Below are 19,422 nucleotides of genomic sequence, written 5' to 3'. Positions count from 1 at the left end.
TTATGCATTAGTTTTTATGATGCATAACGTATTATGCTTTATTGTTTTGTAGATGCATAATCTCTTATGCATTGTTTTTCGACGATGCCCGATCTGTTATGCATTTATTCTTTTAAAGATGGCGTCATAACGACTCATGCAAATGTGGTTCCTTCATGCATCTGCATCTGCATAACAAGTCATGCACATTTATTTTATTAGGAATAACATGTTATTCAGGTTTATTTTGTTTCATTAGTTTCTGTATTAGTTTTTATGAACAAGTACTTTTTCTGTACTTAGTTTCTTTTTTGTATTGGTTTTATGAAAAATACTTTTTTTTTCACTGTGTGTTTTTCTGCTTCTATCAGATAATGTTTTCATTTTTATTCTTAAATGCATAATGGATTATGCTTTAGTTGTTGATGATGCATAACTTGTTATGCATTAGTTTTTATGATGCATAACGTATTATGCGTTATTGTTTTGAAGATGCATAATCTCTTATGCATTTTTTTTCGACGATGCACGATCTGTTATGCATTTATTCTTTTAAAGATGGCGTCATAACGTCTCATGCAAATGTGGTTCCTTCATGCATCTGCATCCGCATAACAAGTCATGCGTCTGCATAACAAGTCATGCACATTTATTTTATTAGGAATAACATGTTATTCAGGTTTATTTTGTTGCATAACTTGTTATTTAGATGTTTATATGTAAATCCATGGTTTCCAAATCCTTAACCAAACTAACATACGAGATATCTAAATTGTCTCCACTTGAACGACAAAAGAACAAGACGACTAGCATGTAAAGGCAGATAAGGCAGACAACTTCCTCTTCATGACCTTTCTTATCAAGTTTTTCCAACACCAGCCTTTCAATATCATCTATCCACACCTTTGTTACCCGTGCTTTGGGATCTTTGCTGATAAATCCTGGCTTTGTTTTGAGTGGGAATTGCTTGACGAGGGGATGTAACTGAGTCATCTCTATCTCTGCCTTCGAAGTCAGAATATCATTTCCTCTGTCTCCTTCAATTCTTGGAATCAGAAATGTAACAGCAAGCTCACTAGACGTTGATGCTATGGACTTGTTTTCAGACAACTTGAATGAATGTTGATTCAATTCTTCATGGTCATATGATAGAAAGACTTCATCCATCAGCTTGTTGCTCTTACCATCCAAGTATGCCATGTTTGGAGCATATAACCAGTTATAGAACTTTCCAAACACACACACATTCATCATGTTAGCCTGCAACGGATTCAAACCACCTCTGTCTTTTATCTTACTAAACAAGTGACCTACCCTAAGGAAACCTGCTCTATAAGTACCTCCTTGAACTGTAGATTTGGTTTTAGGTTTAACTGCGTAAAAAAAAGAACAAAAAAAATGCATTTTAGAACTGCTATTTAGAACAACAAAGGAATGCATAACAAATATAACAACATTGTTTTATATGCATAACCTGTGATGCAGCAAGTCTAAACTATGCATAACATGTTATGCATTGATTTATTAAGGTGCATAACTAGTCATGCATTTAATATTGGAACTGAATAATATGTCATGCATTGATTTGTTAAGGTGCATAACTTATTATGCATTTAAAAACACAACCCAGCTTAACTCCTTTTCAATATTGAAAAATGCATAACCGGTCATGCATTCATATATTGGGCTGCATAACATGTTATGCATTGATTTATTAAGGTGCATAACTAGTCATGCATTTAATATTGGAACTGAATAATATGTCATGCATTGATTTTTGTTAAGGTGCATAACTGATGCATAACAGGAACAAGAAGGAATTCAACGCACCTTGTTTATAGACAACACATTGCTTATTTGTATTATCATCCTCATTATCTGCATCACCCAATACTTCCTTTGGTGCAGCTTTCTTTGCTTTCTTTGCCTTGATTTGCATCTCCTTCAGTGTTTCGACACTATCAATTTCTTCTTGTTCATCTTCAACATCAAAAGGTAAAATCACATTGAGGAGAAAATTATGTTAAAATCGAAGAAGAATAAAGTGATAACTCAAAAAAAATTATGGGTATTCAAGATTAAAAAAAATAAATTCAAAAAAAACAAAATCAAACAATGACAGATGAAGCTAATGATAAATCTCACCGGGTTTTTTCTGTTACTTCGACTTCATTTTCCTTTTTCATCTGAAGCATCAAGAACAAAAATTAAAATCGAAAATCAATAAAATCAAATGTACCGAATGCATGCAAGAATAAGATCGATTAAACTAGTTTTAGTACCTAATTTCTTCTCTTTTGATTTCTGAAGACGTGTTTTTGTCGGTGTTTCATCCATTTTGGTTCTACTGAATTCTAGGGTTAATGTTTTTTAGAGTTTGATATTGATTTTTAGGGTTTGATCAACTTCAATAATCAATCATCCGTTACAGTGTTTATGGAGGAATAGGAATAGAAAAACGGATGAAGAAAAAATGAGAAGAACGGATGAAGAAAAAATGAGAAGAAGAGAAAACAAATGGTTCCGACCGTTTTTGGGAGTTAATAAAACCGCTGAAGGGTAATTGAGGAACTCTGCACGTTTTTAATGATTTTAAATAATGTTGGGCGCGATCGTAGGGAAAAGTAATTCTGGGCCTGGCGGTAAGAAAAAAAAGAATTTTGGGCCTGCGCCTAAGTTCCCCTATTACCATCTGGGATAATCAGAGAAGAATATTTCTGGGTCGAAAAGACTAAGCTACCTTTATTTTTGAAACTCTTGTATAAACCTAATTCTAAAAAAACTTAATTCTTTTATAATTCACTTCTTTTTCTGCTATATGAACCCTATCGATCTTTCTTTTCTCTTATTTTTTCATATGAAATCATCATCGATCTTCCTTTTCTCTTATTTTCTCATACGAAATCATCATCGATAATCACCGATTTAAAAACCATTCCATCATCAATTCTTTTATATTTGACTATTATTACTCAATGTAAAACAAACAACAAAGCATGTAAATAATCCAAAACTTGTGCATAGTTATAAGTAAAGGAAATTACCGCGATACTGGGTGAAATCAAGAACAACGAGAAGAAAACGGTAGTTCTATGATTGATTATGATATTCGAACTCTCTAAAAACAAGGTGGTCCATTCTCGTACTAGTGAGAAAGTTTCTCAAACCCCCATCCCTTTATTTTGATTATTTTATTAATTAAATAAAGCATAGTCGTTAAACTTATATGTGTAAAAACAAATCCACAATTAGCTAGGTCGATGAAAATTACCAATTCGATTATACATGTGTTCTTCATATATAAAAAACATCATACAAAGTTGCAGGTTTATTCTCTAATTACCTAGCCGATTATGGATGGTATTCTTCAGATACGAAGAATACAACCGGCAAGATTTATAATCCTAACCTAGCTGATTAAGTATGGTGTTCTTAATATGTGAAGAATATTTCTAATTGGTTAGATTTATTATTATAACATAGATGACTGTGTCTGATGTTTTTCATGCTTGAAGAACTCTCTCAATCGGATTGTATAAATTTTAAAATCAAGAGTAATTTTTTGATTTTAGGAGAAAGGCTAGGTACGTAAAATATAGAAGGGAACAAAGTGTACAGACACACCATTAGTCGTATACATTGGACGAAATATTGAGAAAACCTTTGAGAGAGAAATATATTTTTATTAAATTATTTTTGAAGTTGATAAAACGTTATTACTGAATATTGTTACAAACAATATATAAATGAAATAAAAGGACAACTCATGTAGCTAACAAAGTCAAGAAATAGTCAAAAAGAAAGACTTTGCTTATACTTAATACACCCCTTCAAGCTGATAAGAGCTATTAGAGAGCAAATATCAGCTTGAAACAAATAAAAACTTAAAAATCTCACTCTCGCTGGAAAACAAAGAAGAAAGCTAAAGAAAATCTCAACAGGAAGAGTTAGAGGTGATGTGCAATCTTCATGAGCAGGAGAAGACCTCAAAAGTTGATGTAGTAGAGTAGAGAATGTAGGATAACAGAGTTCTTTTGTAAAAAGATCATCCAGCTGAGATGGAAATTAACATGAACCACCTGCAGAAAGCCACTAGAAACCAACTATCTAACCACATGAAAATAAACTTCTACAAGCTTGTTACTAGCATGGAAAACTGGGTTACAAGTTAAACAAATAGCACTGATATAATCCGAAAATAAAATAATTGGAGAATTGATACCAATATGTAATTCCATAGGAGAATAGGAAAGCTAGTGGAGTTAAGAAACATCAATAGATAAACATTAGTATTGTGCTTCAGCAGATGATCTGGAAACAATTGGTTGCTTCTTGGAAGATCAAGAAGCCAGAGAATCTCCCATGAAAATAATATAACCTGAAATAGATCATTTGGCCGGTGTCAGGGCTTCAGCCTAGTCAGAGTTAGTAAATACCTTAAGATTATAAGTATCCCTTTTTCTTAATGTAATACCAGTTCCAATAGTGCCCTTGAGATAACTTAATATTCTTTTACAAGATTTAAATGCACATTTTTTGGACAGCGCATAAACTAAAAGACATATCTAACTCCAAAACATATGTCGGGCCTAGTTAAAGTTAGATATTAGAGACCACCCATTGAAGTTTTATAATCCTTTGTGTTGTCAAGTAAAACACCATCCTTAATTGATGCTATAAAAGTCTTAACTGCTGGAGTGTCACAGGGATTGCAGTCAAGCATATCATCCTTAGAGAGCAACTCTAGACTATACTTTTTCTGATGTAAGTGTAAAGAATCATAAGTCCTAACTTCCTCGATTCCTAGAAAGTAATGTAAGTCTTTTAGTTATTTTATAGTAAATTTAACACCCAATGCTTAACTAAAGCAGCCATTCATCAGAACCAGTAAGAATAATATCATCAACGTATAATAGAAGAACCAACATGTCAGAAGCTGTTAGAGCACCTCTCGGTCGAACTCGCAAGCGTTGCTATCTCAAGCTTGTTTGTCAAGTTTAGGTGTCAAAACTATAAGTCTTGATTTCTAATCTACTTATAACTATGTCTCGGATTAGGATAGAATGTGTAGTTGAGATTTACACTTCACGACGTTCATTGATTGAAGAGGAAGATCTATTAAGGGGAGCTTGGAGGAACTTCATCAACAAAAGGTATGTGGAGACTTAAACTCATCTATCACTCAGAAGTCTATTATATTCTATCTCCTATTGAGACTAAGTTGTATAACTATATAGACTTTTACATTATACACATTTGATATTTCGAGCAGAGTTTAACTCGCTTATATATTTCTCGAAATATGTGTTGGAACATTTTTCTTTAACTACGTTCATCATTATTCTTGATGAGTTTAGTTGGAAACAATTTATTTGTTGGAAACTAAATGATGAGTCAAAATATGATCATGTGAAAATCACCTTGTAACATCTTACATGATTTGTGTGAGACAATCATTTGATGTAGACTCGGAATGTTTCGTATTGATCATTCGATCACTTGAAAATTACTTATAAGTTAATAGTTTGTGTGAGACAGCTATTGTTGTCTTCTAAGGATGTTTCAATGATTGAAATGGGAGTATGAAATACAGATCCAATCAGGAAATCAAAATGATGTTGAAAAAAAAGGATGAATATATTGAAAATTGATATCAAATTGAAGATTAAAATTTGTAGATGATGAAAAAGATGAAGAAACACAAATCGATTGAAAAATATGAAGGAAAATTAGGGTGGAGGATTGGTACTCACTGATACCGTGAGAAAACCTTTGAGAGAGAAATATTTTTATTAAACTCTTTCTGGAAATAATAAAACGTTACTACTTGAAAATATATAAATGAAGGAAAATGACAGATGTCCCTTAACTAACAAAGTCGAGATAGAAATACTTGACTTAAATTTTGTTTTTTTGAAACAAAGGAAACCATTCTTTAATTAGTTATCGGAACATAACACCAGATTGACTACATCTTCCCTTACTGTGTGAGCTATATCATCTGGGATGATGTCCAAGTCAAAAGATAGTTTTCAGTTCTAGCTTTGTTTGCTATTATATGAGAAACATTGTTTCCATTTCTTTTAACATACCTAACGGTACTATTACCAAAATGAGACTTGAGAAAGTGATTTATTTCTTCTACTTTCCCCTACTTCATCCAATGTACATAGTGGGGTTGCGCTGCTGATAGAGTTTACTACATTTAAACAGTCTGATTCAAAAACAACATTCTGCAAATTCTTTTATTTGACCCATATGATTGCTTCTGTGATGGCCACACATTCCGTCTGCTTCGCATCTACTCCTCCATTGAATTGTATGCCTATGATGCTCCAACAGAATCTTGTATAATTTCGCATCTACTCCTCCATTGAATTGTATGCCTATGATGCTCCAACAGAATCTTGTACAATCACGCAGAATTTGGGCAATTCCAAAAAAAAAAAAAGAAATCATCAAAGAAAACATCTATATTGATTTTAAGCTGATCGTCTGTTGGTGGAGACCAAGCTTGATAATCTTACTAATGTAAAGAAAATAGGGGTTTTTGGACCGTGTCCACCCTTTTTTACCAAATTAACATTCCGTATTTTTTCTTTTTTCCCCTGATATCGCCAAGTTTTCGTCGATTGGAAACAACTCGAGGGTAAATATATCTTAATATTTTCATCCTCATCTCTTTTTTTCTTTGTTCTTCGTTCCCAAAGCTCTCTCCCCAAGATCGACTACCACAGATACAGAGTCACAGACGTAATCCACGTCAACCCAACCCAAATTCAACTCTTAATTCGAATTTTGGTTAATCACTCTTGTATTTCTTCTTCTTTAATTCATCTCAATTGTCTTTATTTTGAACATCAATCAGATAAACAACTAAAAATAGGGTATTTTTTGGTTGGTTTGATTTTGTTAAAGTTAATTAGGGTTTTTTCATGAAACGTGGTTGATTTTTTCAACTGGGTTCTCGACAGCCAAAACTGGAACGATGGGATTTTTCTCAATTCCTCAATTGCTATTACTATAAAGCTTACTTTCTCGAACAGGTATGATTCATCCTTATCTCCTTCATTTTTAGGTGTTAAATTCTGAAAAATTGAACCCATTAGATTACTTAAATAAATTTGAGTCTGATCGTTTTTCTGATTCATTTTTTATGTTAGTTGTATAGACTATAGAGTGTCACACCAACTTGGAAGTAATTTAAATTTGTAACTGACCCCCACTCAGCTCAAGTGATAATCATTCAGTACAAATCGATTACCCATAAGTTCTTCCTGCTAGAATGTTTTCAGTTAGTTTTGTGATTGGATGTTAGTTGATGAATGTCTAATTTTTTCAGAAGATTATAACGATTGCATTCTCAAATTTACCTCCTTATCTGTACCATTAGTCTGCCAATGTTAGTGACTGGTGTCCTTTAGTTTTTCCGCTTCACAGTTCACATATATCATCAGTTCCCAGTTTTTACAACAACATATTATGTTAAAAGAAATTGATAAACAAGGGTTAAGTTATAATCTCTGGCTTTTAAGTTGTCCATATATATTTTTAGTTTTATTTTTCATTTCATCATTGGTTTTGAATGTTTGTTCCATGGTTTCTGTTATGTATACTTATGTTTAACAATATCCTAGAAGTATTATATGTAACCTCCCAAAGTGTTTTCCAGCGCAAAACGAGTATCATAGACAAATTTTGCGACAATTTTGTCTTTATCATTCCAAGCTCACTATGGTCTTCAATTCTCTGCTTCAGTGATAAGTAAGCTATTAACCTTGGATTGTTGGTACATGTTTTATTCTTCAACTCGGTTTTTGTTTTCTAGCACGTGACCTGACTGCCTTCTCAATGTGTTGACGAATAGATTAAATGGTCTACTATAAGGTGGCACCAAATTGCAGTTGATTTTCGGACATATTACTGTTTCAAGGAAAGTAATTATAACATTATTTTTTATGAAATTGTCAAAGTCGAGAATCATTCTTCTATTGACACAAAAAAAATTTCACTCTCTCGGCAGTTATGAAACAAAATGCTCTGTGTGGAAATATTTTATGCCTTGCCAGTTTATTATGGTTGGGTTCGTTAACTACCTGCGGGTAGGATCTGCTTTTGAAAACACAACAATATAGAGGCCGCAGGTCCGGCTATTTGAATCTAATAGAAACATGCTTCCTTCCGAAAAATATTAGATTTCATAATGCAACCATCTTAGAAATTTTTTTATATCGCACTAACTAGGTTTTTCCTTTTTTGTTTTCTCTCAAAAACGTTGGTGTCTTATTATTCAAGAATGGGTTACATCTTCTATAGTTGAATGCTTTAGTTGCAAGTTCTATGAGTAGCGGCTAGATTATATTTTAAAGCTTGGTTAAGTTTTGTACATGATTGCAGATTAATCTTATTGCTTCATGGTTCATGTTGGAGACTTATTTTCGGTGCTGAAATCAAATTAGTATATTGTATGGTGGCTAAATTAGCTTCGATTTGCTTGGTTGTTCTTATGTCTTTAATGTAAAAAAAAATTATTCACGAAATCTATTTGTTGTGATTCGTCATTCATATGTGTGTAGCCTCTTATTTTACTTCCACTCATCAGTTGTTAACTTCTTTATAAGAATTGTAGCATTTGAAGATAATACGGTTTCCATTTTTTGTTAACATTCGCCATCCAGTCTTTGTTGCCCATGTTAATGCATGAAGTACCCCAGTAGTTTGTATTTATTCGGACAGTATGTTAATAGATCCATCTCCACTCGGAGAACCGATGGGTATGGGAAATATGTGGGTTTTGATATCAAATAGTCCCATGTTAAAGACCACTTCAATTATAGGACATTTTGTGCATAAGGAAGGTTAGGTAGGTGCATCGTTGGTTCAAGAAAATCTAAGAAAAAAGAAAAACCAAAGAAAGCTGAATGAAGAAGTCTACCTGTCCTAGAAAAGCAGTATATCATAATACATTTTTATCATGTAAGAAAAAACATACAAATTCATTTTTGGTGTAAATGGATATTTTTAATAGAAAGGCTATTAAATATATGATTTTATTTAGAACGCAATGGCAGGCGCATCGCGCATGTGTGTTATACTAGTACCTTTTTTTTTGAAGGGGGAAAGGAGCTCATCAGATCTCCCAATTTATTCAACTACCTCAGTAAGATTGAGGTTTGCAGAGATACATGGGGGTGGAGAACTACCATTCCACCAGTTATTTACATTTTCATGCATTGCATACTGGCACAACTCGTGTGCCAAGTAATTAGCACTTTTTGGAACACATTGAAATTTAATATATACAAAATAAGGAATTGCATCTTTAACTTTGAGAATAACAGATCTGATGCTCCATGGGATATCTCTAGATGCTCCAAGAACTGCATCTGTGACATTAGAAGCATCACCTTCAATCACCACTTTATTGAAGCCAAATTTGATTCCCGCTTCTACTCCCAATTTGCAAGCGATTTTTTCAGCAAGCAATGGTGACGTTGCATCAAAAGTGATTGTAGCACATTCCAAAAAATTTCCATTGTGATACTGAGCAACATCTCCCGCTGCGCCATTGTTTGGTATAAACGCTGCGTCAACATTTATCTTTACATAATGAGGTTCCGGTGGAATCCACAAATTATTTGAAGACGTAAGTTCACTGATTTGATGTTCATCTATTGCTGAATTGTCCAAACATAGCTTGAAGTCCTGATATGCTTTGTGAAAAACATTGTTAACTGAAAAGACTTCATTAGAGAAAACCATCACATTCCTTAATTTCCACAAATTCCAAATGATACAGACTCTCATTATGAAACTATTATCCACATTGCTTTCCATCAATTCACTGATGATGTGCATTACATTTCCTGAAGATAGCTGAGCGTTAATTGCTAAACCTGCCTGATTGAAAACCAAGATAGCTTTTGGACATTCAAATATCAAGTGTAGAATGGACTCCTCGGCAACACAGTAAAAGGTGCAGTGAGATTGTATATGGTTCACAAACCGCTTAATATTTGACTTCACCGCAATCCCATTATTTAAAAGTTTCCAAATAAATGAGAACCTTCGGAAGAATACCAGAGAAGGACCATAATTTTTTCCATGGGAAAGCACTAAACTCAGAGGATGAAGGATTATTGTTCATTAAAAGTTTATAACAGGATTTAGTTGAGAACTTGCATGAAGGAGTACACGACCAAGTTAAGGAATCTTTTTCACCCTCTGCCGGACTGATGTAGACTGCAGTAATACAGTTTACCACTTCTGGAGAGAATAAATGATTTAAAAGATCCACGTTCCAGTTTCTTGAGTCTGGAAGCAATAAATCAGATACCCTATCAATGCCTTCCATTATAACAGTTGGAAAACCAAGGATATGATCTGTATGATGAAATAGCCATGGATCGTCCCAAATAAGGATTCTTTCTCCGTTTACAACCTGCCAGAAGATTATGTTTGCTAGAATATGTCTAACTTCCAATAAACTACTCCAAATAGCAGAACACTTCTCAGGTTTAGCAACAGACCAAAAATTCTCGTCCATTATGTGTTTTGTTGATAATAGTTTAACCCACACAGCTTCCTTATTCTCAATGAATCTCCATGTCAATTTGCATATAAGAGCCAAATTCATCTGTTCTATATTCCGAATACCCAATCCGCCACAATCCTTGCTCAAAAAAACTTTCATCCGATTAAAGAAATGGAGTTTTCTTTCATCTGGAGAATGACCCCACAAGAAACACCGTTGGATTTTATCTAGTTCTTGAGTTACCCCTTTAGGAAGAAAACAATAACCCATAAAGAAAATAGGAATTGCAGAAAGTACTGTTTTTAGAAGGATTGTCTGCCAGCAGAATTAAGAAAGTGTAATCTCCATCCAAGTAATCTTCCATTGAATATTCCTACTAGAAAATCAAAACTCCCAATCTTGTAGTCAGACTTCAAAGGATAAATTCCTAAGTACTTGTCATCTTCAGTCATTTCTCGAACTCCCAGATCCTCCATAACAGTTTGCTTCCTAACAGCAGAGATTCCTTTGCTAAAATAAAATTGAAGATTTAGCATAATTTGTAACCTGCCCTGACATACCAACATATTCCTGAAGAAGCTTCTTCAAGTTTATCACATTTGTTCTAGATTTTTCACCAAAGAAGAACAGATCATCCACAAACATCAGATGGGAGATTGTAGGAGCATTGATGTTGATTTTATAACCTTGATACAAACTCCGAGACTCGTATTTCTGCATCAGTAAAGAAAGACCTTGAGAACATATATTAAAAAGAGTGGGAGATAGAGGACAATCCTGTCGAATTCCTCTTTCATTCTTGAAAAAACCCTGAGGAGATTATACTAGTACTTACTAGTATAAAGAAAAGAGGAATTTATGGACCGTGGCCACCCTCTTTTACAAAACTGCCCTCACTGCTTTCTCCCATCGCAAATATACAACAAAGGGTACAATCGTAACCTTACTTCGCAATAGAAAACCAGTTTCGTTTCTCTTTCATCTTCTGTCTCGAACTTCTCTCTTTTCGTTTGAAACACCTCCTCCATTAAAGAGATGTCTGAAACACCTCGACCTCCACCGAAGGCTACGGAAAATTGAAGGCTTAACATAAGATTCAATCCAGGTTAGTCTATTTCTTCTCTTTTCCTTAATCACCGATTTTTAACTTATGATTTTTCCCTAAATTTCGAATTTTTCCTTCCCAATTTCAGAAACCATTGCGATTGCTGTCTGTTTCTCATTCTATTGAAATATAAGACTTTAGCATCACAGGTTAGTCAAATTCCTATAACCTAATTCATTTAAATTTGGGAATTCCAGTCACGGATTTTCAAATAATGCAATTTGGGTACTGAAATTGAAATTCAGGTTACCGAAATTGAAAATAATATAATTTTCTTTTCCCTTGTCTGTAACTTTCAAATCAGATAAACTAAATTCTATTTGTGAATTTTACTTCTAAAATTTTGGGTTTTATTTAGGTGGGTTCATCTTTAGGAATGAGTAATGAGTTAATGGGTTTGAGTTTAAGGGTAGTTGAGATGATGTTAAGTTTAAGTCACAATGGTTGTGACAGAGATAAATTTAAAAAAATGGAGATGGTGGTATGCTGTGACATGGTGGTGGTGATTGTGGCACTGAGAATTATGGGAGATGAAGCCAAACCAGTTTTGTGTGATGTTGCTGTGTTGCATGGAGGCTACAAAAAAGGGGTTAGTGGAATTGACTGTGAGTGATTATGATGATTGAGATTGATGCTACTATGGAGTGTACAATTGGTTAATGGTTTACAGAGATTGAGTTAGGTGAAGCTTTGAATGAACAATAATGATTAGTGAGCTGAGAATGATGAAATTGGTAGGTTGAACTTAAGTTTAGTTGAATGTTCACTGAAGTTGCAAATGTTAGTCCATTTCAGAATAGTTATAGGTAAACAAGTCCTTGACAATTGTGAGCTTCAAATCCCACTAGCTTAATTGTTTGTTGATTTTATTGATTTATATTACTTATAGATGAAATAATGATCGATCATAATCATCAAAATAAGTCAAAGAATCCGAGAAACCTAGGTAATATACCTCCAGACTTTAAGATTGCTCATTGTTTCCTCTATGGTTTCAAGGTGTCCTCTGTTGTGGTTACACAACAGATCGACAAACAGATGGATAGAAATTGGGGATAATTTGGTGATAACACCTCTTGGATCAAACATCCAAGCCAAAATCTGTGCTAAGTAGCGCAGCCAAGGAAGAACAGTTTCATTTAATTTTCAGTTTAGATTACACAGTCTCTTCTTACAACTTAAATGCATAATTATTGGTCTAACCCTAAGGAATAGATGGCTCACACGTGTCCTTAATCGAGCGGACACCATCAGCTAAAGAAGAATTACTAACTGCATCCAATCTAATTACTAAGGGCGGACTAAAGTGGTATCCCCATCTAATCACACTGTGACAATACCGACCCCTAAAAATCATCCTTGTCCCCAAGGATGAACTTTGGATAATGAGTGTGAATGTTGGAAAGATCTTCCCATGTAGCATTCTCAGGAAATGAGTTAGTCCATTGGACCATCCCTTGTTTGACTAGACGCTTGCCCTGTTGAATTGTCCTTGTCTCCAAAAGCTTCTCAGCCAACATTATGATTTGGACTTTATGATCTACTACTGGCAGAGAGGGTGAAGGAATGTGCTGCTGACCAATGTGCTTTTTAAGCTGAGAAATATGGAACACTGGGTGAATCCGAGAATGGGATGGTAAATCCAATTTGTAAGCCACTTTTCCAATGCACTGGAGAACTTTAAAAGGGCCATAAAACTTTGAAGAAAGTTTGAAATTCTTCCTTAATGAGATAGAGCACTGTATGTAGGGTTGTAGTTTGAGGTAGACCAAGTCCCAAACCTCAAAGGATCTATCTGTTCTTGACTTATCAACATATAACTTCATTCTCTCTTGAGATTTAAGAAGAGATTCTTTGAATATGTCTAATAGAGAGGCTTTATCCTTCAAGTAATTCTCAACTGCAGCAACTGAAGTTGTAGTGGCAGAAGGAAAAGCAAGATGAGGAGGGGCATACGCATATAGTGCTTGAAAGGGTGAAATCTTCAAGCTGGTGTGATAGCTTGTATTGTACCATCATTCTGCAAGTGCTAGGAATTTAGTCCACTTTCCAGGTTTGTGTCCAGTTATACATCTCAGATAGTTTTCAACACAAACATTGACCCTTTATGTCTGGCCATCTGATTGAGGATGATATGTTGTGCTGAGATGAATGTTAGTTCCCAGAGCTCTGAATAAGTCCTGCCAAAAATTGCTAGTAAACACCTTTTCTCTGTCAGACACAATGGAGGAAGGTAATCCATGTAGTTTCACCACTTGGTTGAGGAATGCATGAGCTACAGAGGCAGCAGTGTATGGATGTTGTAGGGCCAAGAAATGAGCATACTTTGTCAACCTATCTACTACCACTAAGATTACACTTTTCCTTCTGCTGATAGGTAATCCCTCTATAAAATCCATAGTAATATGTTGCCAAGCATGTTCATGGATAGGAAGTGGTTGGAGAAGACCAGCTGAGTTAGTGTGATCAGTTTTATTTCTTTGACAAATATCACACTGAGAAAACAAAGGAAACTGTGTCTCTGTGCATACCTGACCAATAAAAGTGACTTCTTGCTCTCACAGAAGTAGCTTGAATGCCAGAGTGTCCTCCAATGGTAGAAGTGTGTAAGGATTGCAAAAGTTTATCTCTAATCTGGGCACCAGAACCAATGTAAAGTTTAGTTTTGTACCTCAGGACACCATCTTTGAAGGTAAAATTTGGTAAAGTAGCAGGACTGGGCAGGATTTGAGATATAAGTTGGTTGGCCTTGTTATTATCAACATAGCTCTGTTGTACTTCTTGTATCCAAGTGGGTGTAGAGATTTCCATGGAGTGACAAGTAGCAGATTCAGAGGGTCTTCTAGAAAGAGCATCAACAACTACATTGTCACAAACTTTCTTGTACTGAATTGTATAATCAAATCCCAGTAATTTGATTAGCCATTTTTGTTGAAATGTTGTGGTAATTTTTTGCTCTAGTAGGTACTTTAAACTTTGATGATCAGTTCTAATGATGAAGTTAGTACCCTGGAGATAGTGCTTCCATCTTTGGACTGCAGTGACAACAGCCAAGAACTCTTTTTCATAAGTAGAAAGTGTTGCAGCTTTAGGGCCTAGTGGTTTGCTGAAGTAAACAATAGGATTGTTGTCTTGTATAAGGACAACTCCAATGCATATATCACTAGCATCACCTTCAATGATAAATGGCTTAGAAAAGTCTGGCAAGGCCAACACAGGGGTAAAACTCATAGCTGCTTTGAGTGTCTCAAATGCAGTTGTTGCAGCAGGGCTCCAAAGAAAGGAGTTCTTCTTTAGAAGATTAGTTAGTGGTTTGATAATAGTGCCATAATGCTGGACAAACTTCCTGTAATAACCTGTGAGACACAGAAAACCTCTTAGCTCGTTGATATTCTTAGGAATTGGCCAGGACTGCATACAAGCAATTTTGTTTGGATCAACACTAACTCCTTCTGATGTGACAATAACCAAGGTATTCCAAGGATGGTTGTATAAAGCAGAACTTGGAGAGCTTGGAAAATGGTTGGTGTTGTCTGAGAAGAGAGAAAACCATCTTGAGGTGCTCTAGGTGTTCACTCATGCTCTTACTATAAATAAGTATGTCATAAAAAATAACAACACAAATTTTCTCAAAAATGGATGGAAAATGTCATTCGTGAGTGCTTGGAAGGTGGCAGGAGCATTTATGAGGCCAAATGGCATGACCTTGAACTCATAATGGCCTTGATGAGTTCTAAAGGATGTCTTATGGATATCAGACTCCAAAACTCTAATCTGATGACAGCCGGCTCTCAAATCTATCTTAGAGAATATAGTGGAATCATGTAGTTCATCAAGTAATTCATCTACAATAGGGATAGGAAATTTATCTTTGATAGTAATGTTGTTGAGCTTCCTATAATCCACACAGAATCGCCAGGAATTGTCCTTGTTTTTTACTGGGAGTATATGGGAAGAAAATGGACTGTGGCTAGGCTGAATTATGCCTTGTAAAAGCACGTCCTTGACCAATTGTTCCACTACCCCTTTCTGCACATAAGGGAATTTGTAAGCTCTTTGGTTTATAGGTGTTGAGTTGGGTTGTAAAGGTATTGTGTGATCCAAATTCCTTTTTGGTGGAAGAGTTGAAGGTTCAAGAAAAACATCATTGAACTCTTGTAGTAGTGGAAGGATAATGTCTGGGGTGGTAGGAGGTGTTGAGGTTGAAGTAATGGAGAATAATTGAGCTACCATTCCATGTGAATGTTTAAAAAAAAAATTTAACTGCCTCACCACTCATCATCAAGAATGAATGTTTTGGAGTAGTGCCTTGTAATGTGATGTGCTTGTTCTTGTATTTAAAAGAAATATTTAGTTTGGGAAAATTGAAAGTCACATCACCTTGTTTCTTTAGCCAATCCGCTCCTAGAACAATGTCACACACCCTTAATGGTAAAACCCGTAAATCTTCCTTAAACTGGTGACCTTGCATGCTCCATTATAGATTAGAACAAATACCTGAGATGGATGTTTGATCCCCATTTGCAACAGTGACTAGCATAGGTGCAGTTGGTGTAATCTGGTACCTGAGGGAAGCAGCTAAGTGGCTGTCAATGAAACTAATGGTGCTACCTATGTCAACTAGTGCAGAAACAATCTTCTTATTAATGGTACCAGGTAGTCTTATAGTATCTCTAGTGGCTGAACCAGTGATAGCATGGAGAGAAACTTCAACTTCAGATTGGACTGGAGATTCAGGTGCCTCAACAAACATTTCCTCTTCTTCCTCAGTGTCCTGTGAGTCAGTTGAGTCCATGTGTAACATGTATAGTTTTTGTTTACCCTTACAGAAATGGCCAGGTTTGTATACTGAATAACAATTATAACAGAGCCCTTGAGCTCTTCTCTTGTCCATGTCCTCCTGAGAAAGTATTTTAATGATAGGAGGTGCAGGGGTGGACTTTGGTGTAGGTGTGAAAAAAGATTTTGGGGTTAAAGGGATAGATTTAGGTGAAGTGATAATTGGTTTAAGAGGTAAAGGACTAGGAGTGTGTGGCCTCTGTGAACTGTAATGGGTATTGAAGGGTTTGGTAAATGGCTTTGAGGCTGCATTGGATAACTGAAGTTTTTGTTCTTGTAGTCTAGCTAATGAGAAAGCATCAGCCAGAGTTGTGGGTGAAACATGGATACGGGTTTGCCAATGTCATCCTTCAATCCGCTGAGAAAGATCATAACAAAGTAGGATTCACTCAAAGAAGGGTTCATACGTAGCATCAAGGCTTTGAGTGATTCAAACTCGTCATAATAATCATCCATAGTAGATGATTGAACTAATTTATTGAAGCTACCAACAAAATTTTCCTCTACAGGATTTTCAAATCTAGCACATAAATGGAGAGAGAAATCTTTCCAGGTAATTCTATTTTGATTAACTTGAAAATCTAGGAACCATTTCTCAGTCTTACCTTCTAAATATATGGCAGCTATGTCGAACTTCCGATGTTCTTCAATATCATTGAGTTGGAAGTATCTTTCACTCTTCTGAATCCATCCTCGCGGGTTATCTCCATCAAATCGTGGGAAGTCGAGCTTTGGAATCCGATGATGGTGATTAGCAAAGCTAGAATGATAATGAGAATAATTTGTGTAGTCGTCATCCTGCTGATTGGAACCTCCTGGATCTTCAGCTCGATTGTGATTTGCAGGCTTATGGAGAAACTGAATAAGACTGTGGTTATTCTCTTGTAAGGTTTATTTGAAACTAGCTTTCACAGTATTAATTTGTTGAGTAAGATCAGCGGAAAGGGTTTTGAAATCCGATTGAATTTTACTGATAGCAGTTGCATTAGCTGAGGTTTTAGTTTCAATTTCTTTGAGCGTCATTGAGAAAAAAAAATTGGGTGAAAACAAAGCTCTGAATACCAATTGTTGTGGTAACACAACAGATCGACAAAGGATAATTTGGTGATAACACCTCTTGGATCAAAGATCCAAGCCAAATATATGTGCTAAGTAGCACAGCCAAGGAAGAATAGTTTCATTTGATTTTCAGATTAGATTACACAGTCTCTTCTTACAGCTTAAATGCAAAATTATTGGTCTAACCCTAAGGAATAGATGGCTCACACGTGTCCTTAATTGAGCGGACACCATCAGCTAAAGAATAATTACTAACTACACCCAATCTAATTACTAAGGGAGGACTAAAGTGGTAGCCCCATCTAAGCACACTGTGACATCCTCAAACCCTCTATAAACCTTTAGTTGAAGTATAAATTATGATGGTTTTGTTTTCTATTTCTTTTATGGTAGGTCAAGGGTGAACATAAACAAAAATGCACTTACAATTTTTTGGGGTTTAAGAGGACAATTAGTAAAAATGTTGTGTGGGATTAGGCTTCAAAATTGGGCTATTAGGTGACTGTCAACGATTGCATAAGAATATAAGATATAAGCTAAGATAGCAATCGCATTTTTTAGCGCAATAATTCTGTAATTTTTAATTTGTATGCAATACTTCCTCAAGTAGGCCTATTTGGAACCATTACAGGTAGATCCTTTTATGAGTAGGGCTGCAGTGGGATTGATAAGAGTCCCACTGCAGCCCATTTTGATGATAATGTGCCTCTCACCAAATGTTAAGAACATGCATATGTTAGTAGCTATGGTGATCGTGTTTGGCTGGCATGTGTGATAATATCTGATGTTGGGTAGACACTGATTCTGGATCAATATTTGCTTTTAGTTGCTTCTGTGAGATTATTATTTGTCAAAGTGTTTTATCATTTTTTGAGGTTTGGTGGATATTTTCACTTGGACATAGTGTATACATGATTTTTCTTAGGATTGATTTTATTGATTCCACATTGGTGGATCCTGCGAATCTATGAATTTGACCACTACTTAAAATGGCATCCACATTGGTAGATCCTGCGAGTCTATCTCACCTTTTTGAGTGGAAAATTGGTCAGAAGATCGCAAGGGGAAACACTTTTAAGTGGACTTCCCTAAAATATTAGGATCTAATGGTTTGTAACTGGAGACAAATGGCGCTCAAGTCTGCCTACGCTTAATCTGTTGTTTATTTCAACATACGTATTTTCTATTACCAATACTTAATCTGTTGTTTATTTCAACCTACGTATTTTCCATAACCAATAATGTTGAGTTATAACATTATTAATAGGTCACCTTTGCTCTTAGCAAGTTACCTTTGCGGGAGAAATCAAATCTTTTGCATCCGAAGATGAATATGCAGTGCAGAGGATGCCTCTTATTTTGAATTTATGATTCGAGTCGTTGATGTGGATGAACCTGGGGTGGGCAAGGAAGTTTTTTTTTATCTTTGTAAATATAGTATTAAGTGCATATAAAAATATACATTTTATATAAACATGCACTATTCATTAAAATATTATTAAAAGAAGAGGTTGATTTTTTTGGAATGGAAATGGCAGGCGCATCAGGCGTACATGTTATACTAGTTGGAGATAGAGTTAGCTATGTGTTTATTTTACAACTTTCAAGGCAGAGATTCATGAATTTTTAATGCTTCTCAGGTAACACCGGTGTGAGTCTTCTTGTTCTGGAACAATTTGGTGCATCTATTTTTCCACAATTGCCAAGCAGTGATCATCATAGTAAGAATTCAAAATTCCCATGATTCTACATCTGCATTTTGAGAATTGTTGAACCAACTAATAATCCAATTCCTGAAAGAGATGTGGTTATTTTGAATATTTTGAATATTATGAACATTAATATTCATAGCTAGCCAAATTGGTCTTGCTTCCTCACAGTTAATAACTAAGTGCTGCAGAGATTC

At 35.2% G+C, this 19,422-nt stretch overlaps 1 protein-coding gene and 1 long non-coding RNA gene across 2 annotated transcripts; one reads left to right on the top strand and one right to left on the bottom strand.

The window, feature by feature from the left end:
- Positions 1 to 9,123: 9,123 nt before the first annotated feature.
- On the bottom strand, positions 9,124 to 10,615 carry LOC113272538. Its single transcript, XM_026522361.1, has 2 exons — positions 10,201 to 10,615; positions 9,124 to 10,094 (listed from the first exon to the last, which is right to left on the bottom strand). Exons 1-2 carry the CDS (start codon positions 10,613 to 10,615, stop codon positions 9,124 to 9,126), a joined length of 1,386 nt encoding a protein of 461 aa, XP_026378146.1.
- Positions 10,616 to 11,362: 747 nt separating this feature from the next.
- On the top strand, positions 11,363 to 19,134 carry LOC113275539. The gene is made up of 3 exons (XR_003323653.1): positions 11,363 to 11,618; positions 11,707 to 11,767; positions 18,784 to 19,134. It is a non-coding gene; the product is annotated as an uncharacterized LOC113275539 (long non-coding RNA).
- Positions 19,135 to 19,422: the final 288 nt, after the last annotated feature.

The sequence above is a fragment of the Papaver somniferum genome, chromosome 4 (assembly GCF_003573695.1).
Source record: "Papaver somniferum cultivar HN1 chromosome 4, ASM357369v1, whole genome shotgun sequence".
Lineage (NCBI taxonomy): Eukaryota > Viridiplantae > Streptophyta > Magnoliopsida > Ranunculales > Papaveraceae > Papaver > Papaver somniferum.
The sequence above is the reverse complement of the archived record's forward strand: the minus strand, read 5'-3'. Positions and strand labels throughout refer to the sequence as shown.

What these genes read in the sequence shown, in the direction of transcription:
- LOC113272538 (XM_026522361.1), bottom strand. Translation starts at nt 10,615, where the DNA reads ATGAATTTGGCTCTTATATGCAAATTGACATGGAGATTCATTGAGAAT. An exon ending in CTACATCAGTCCGGCAGAGG is followed by an intron (nt 10,095 to 10,200) that starts GTGAAAAAGATT and finishes CTCTGAGTTTAG; the next exon opens with TGCTTTCCCATGGAAAAAAT.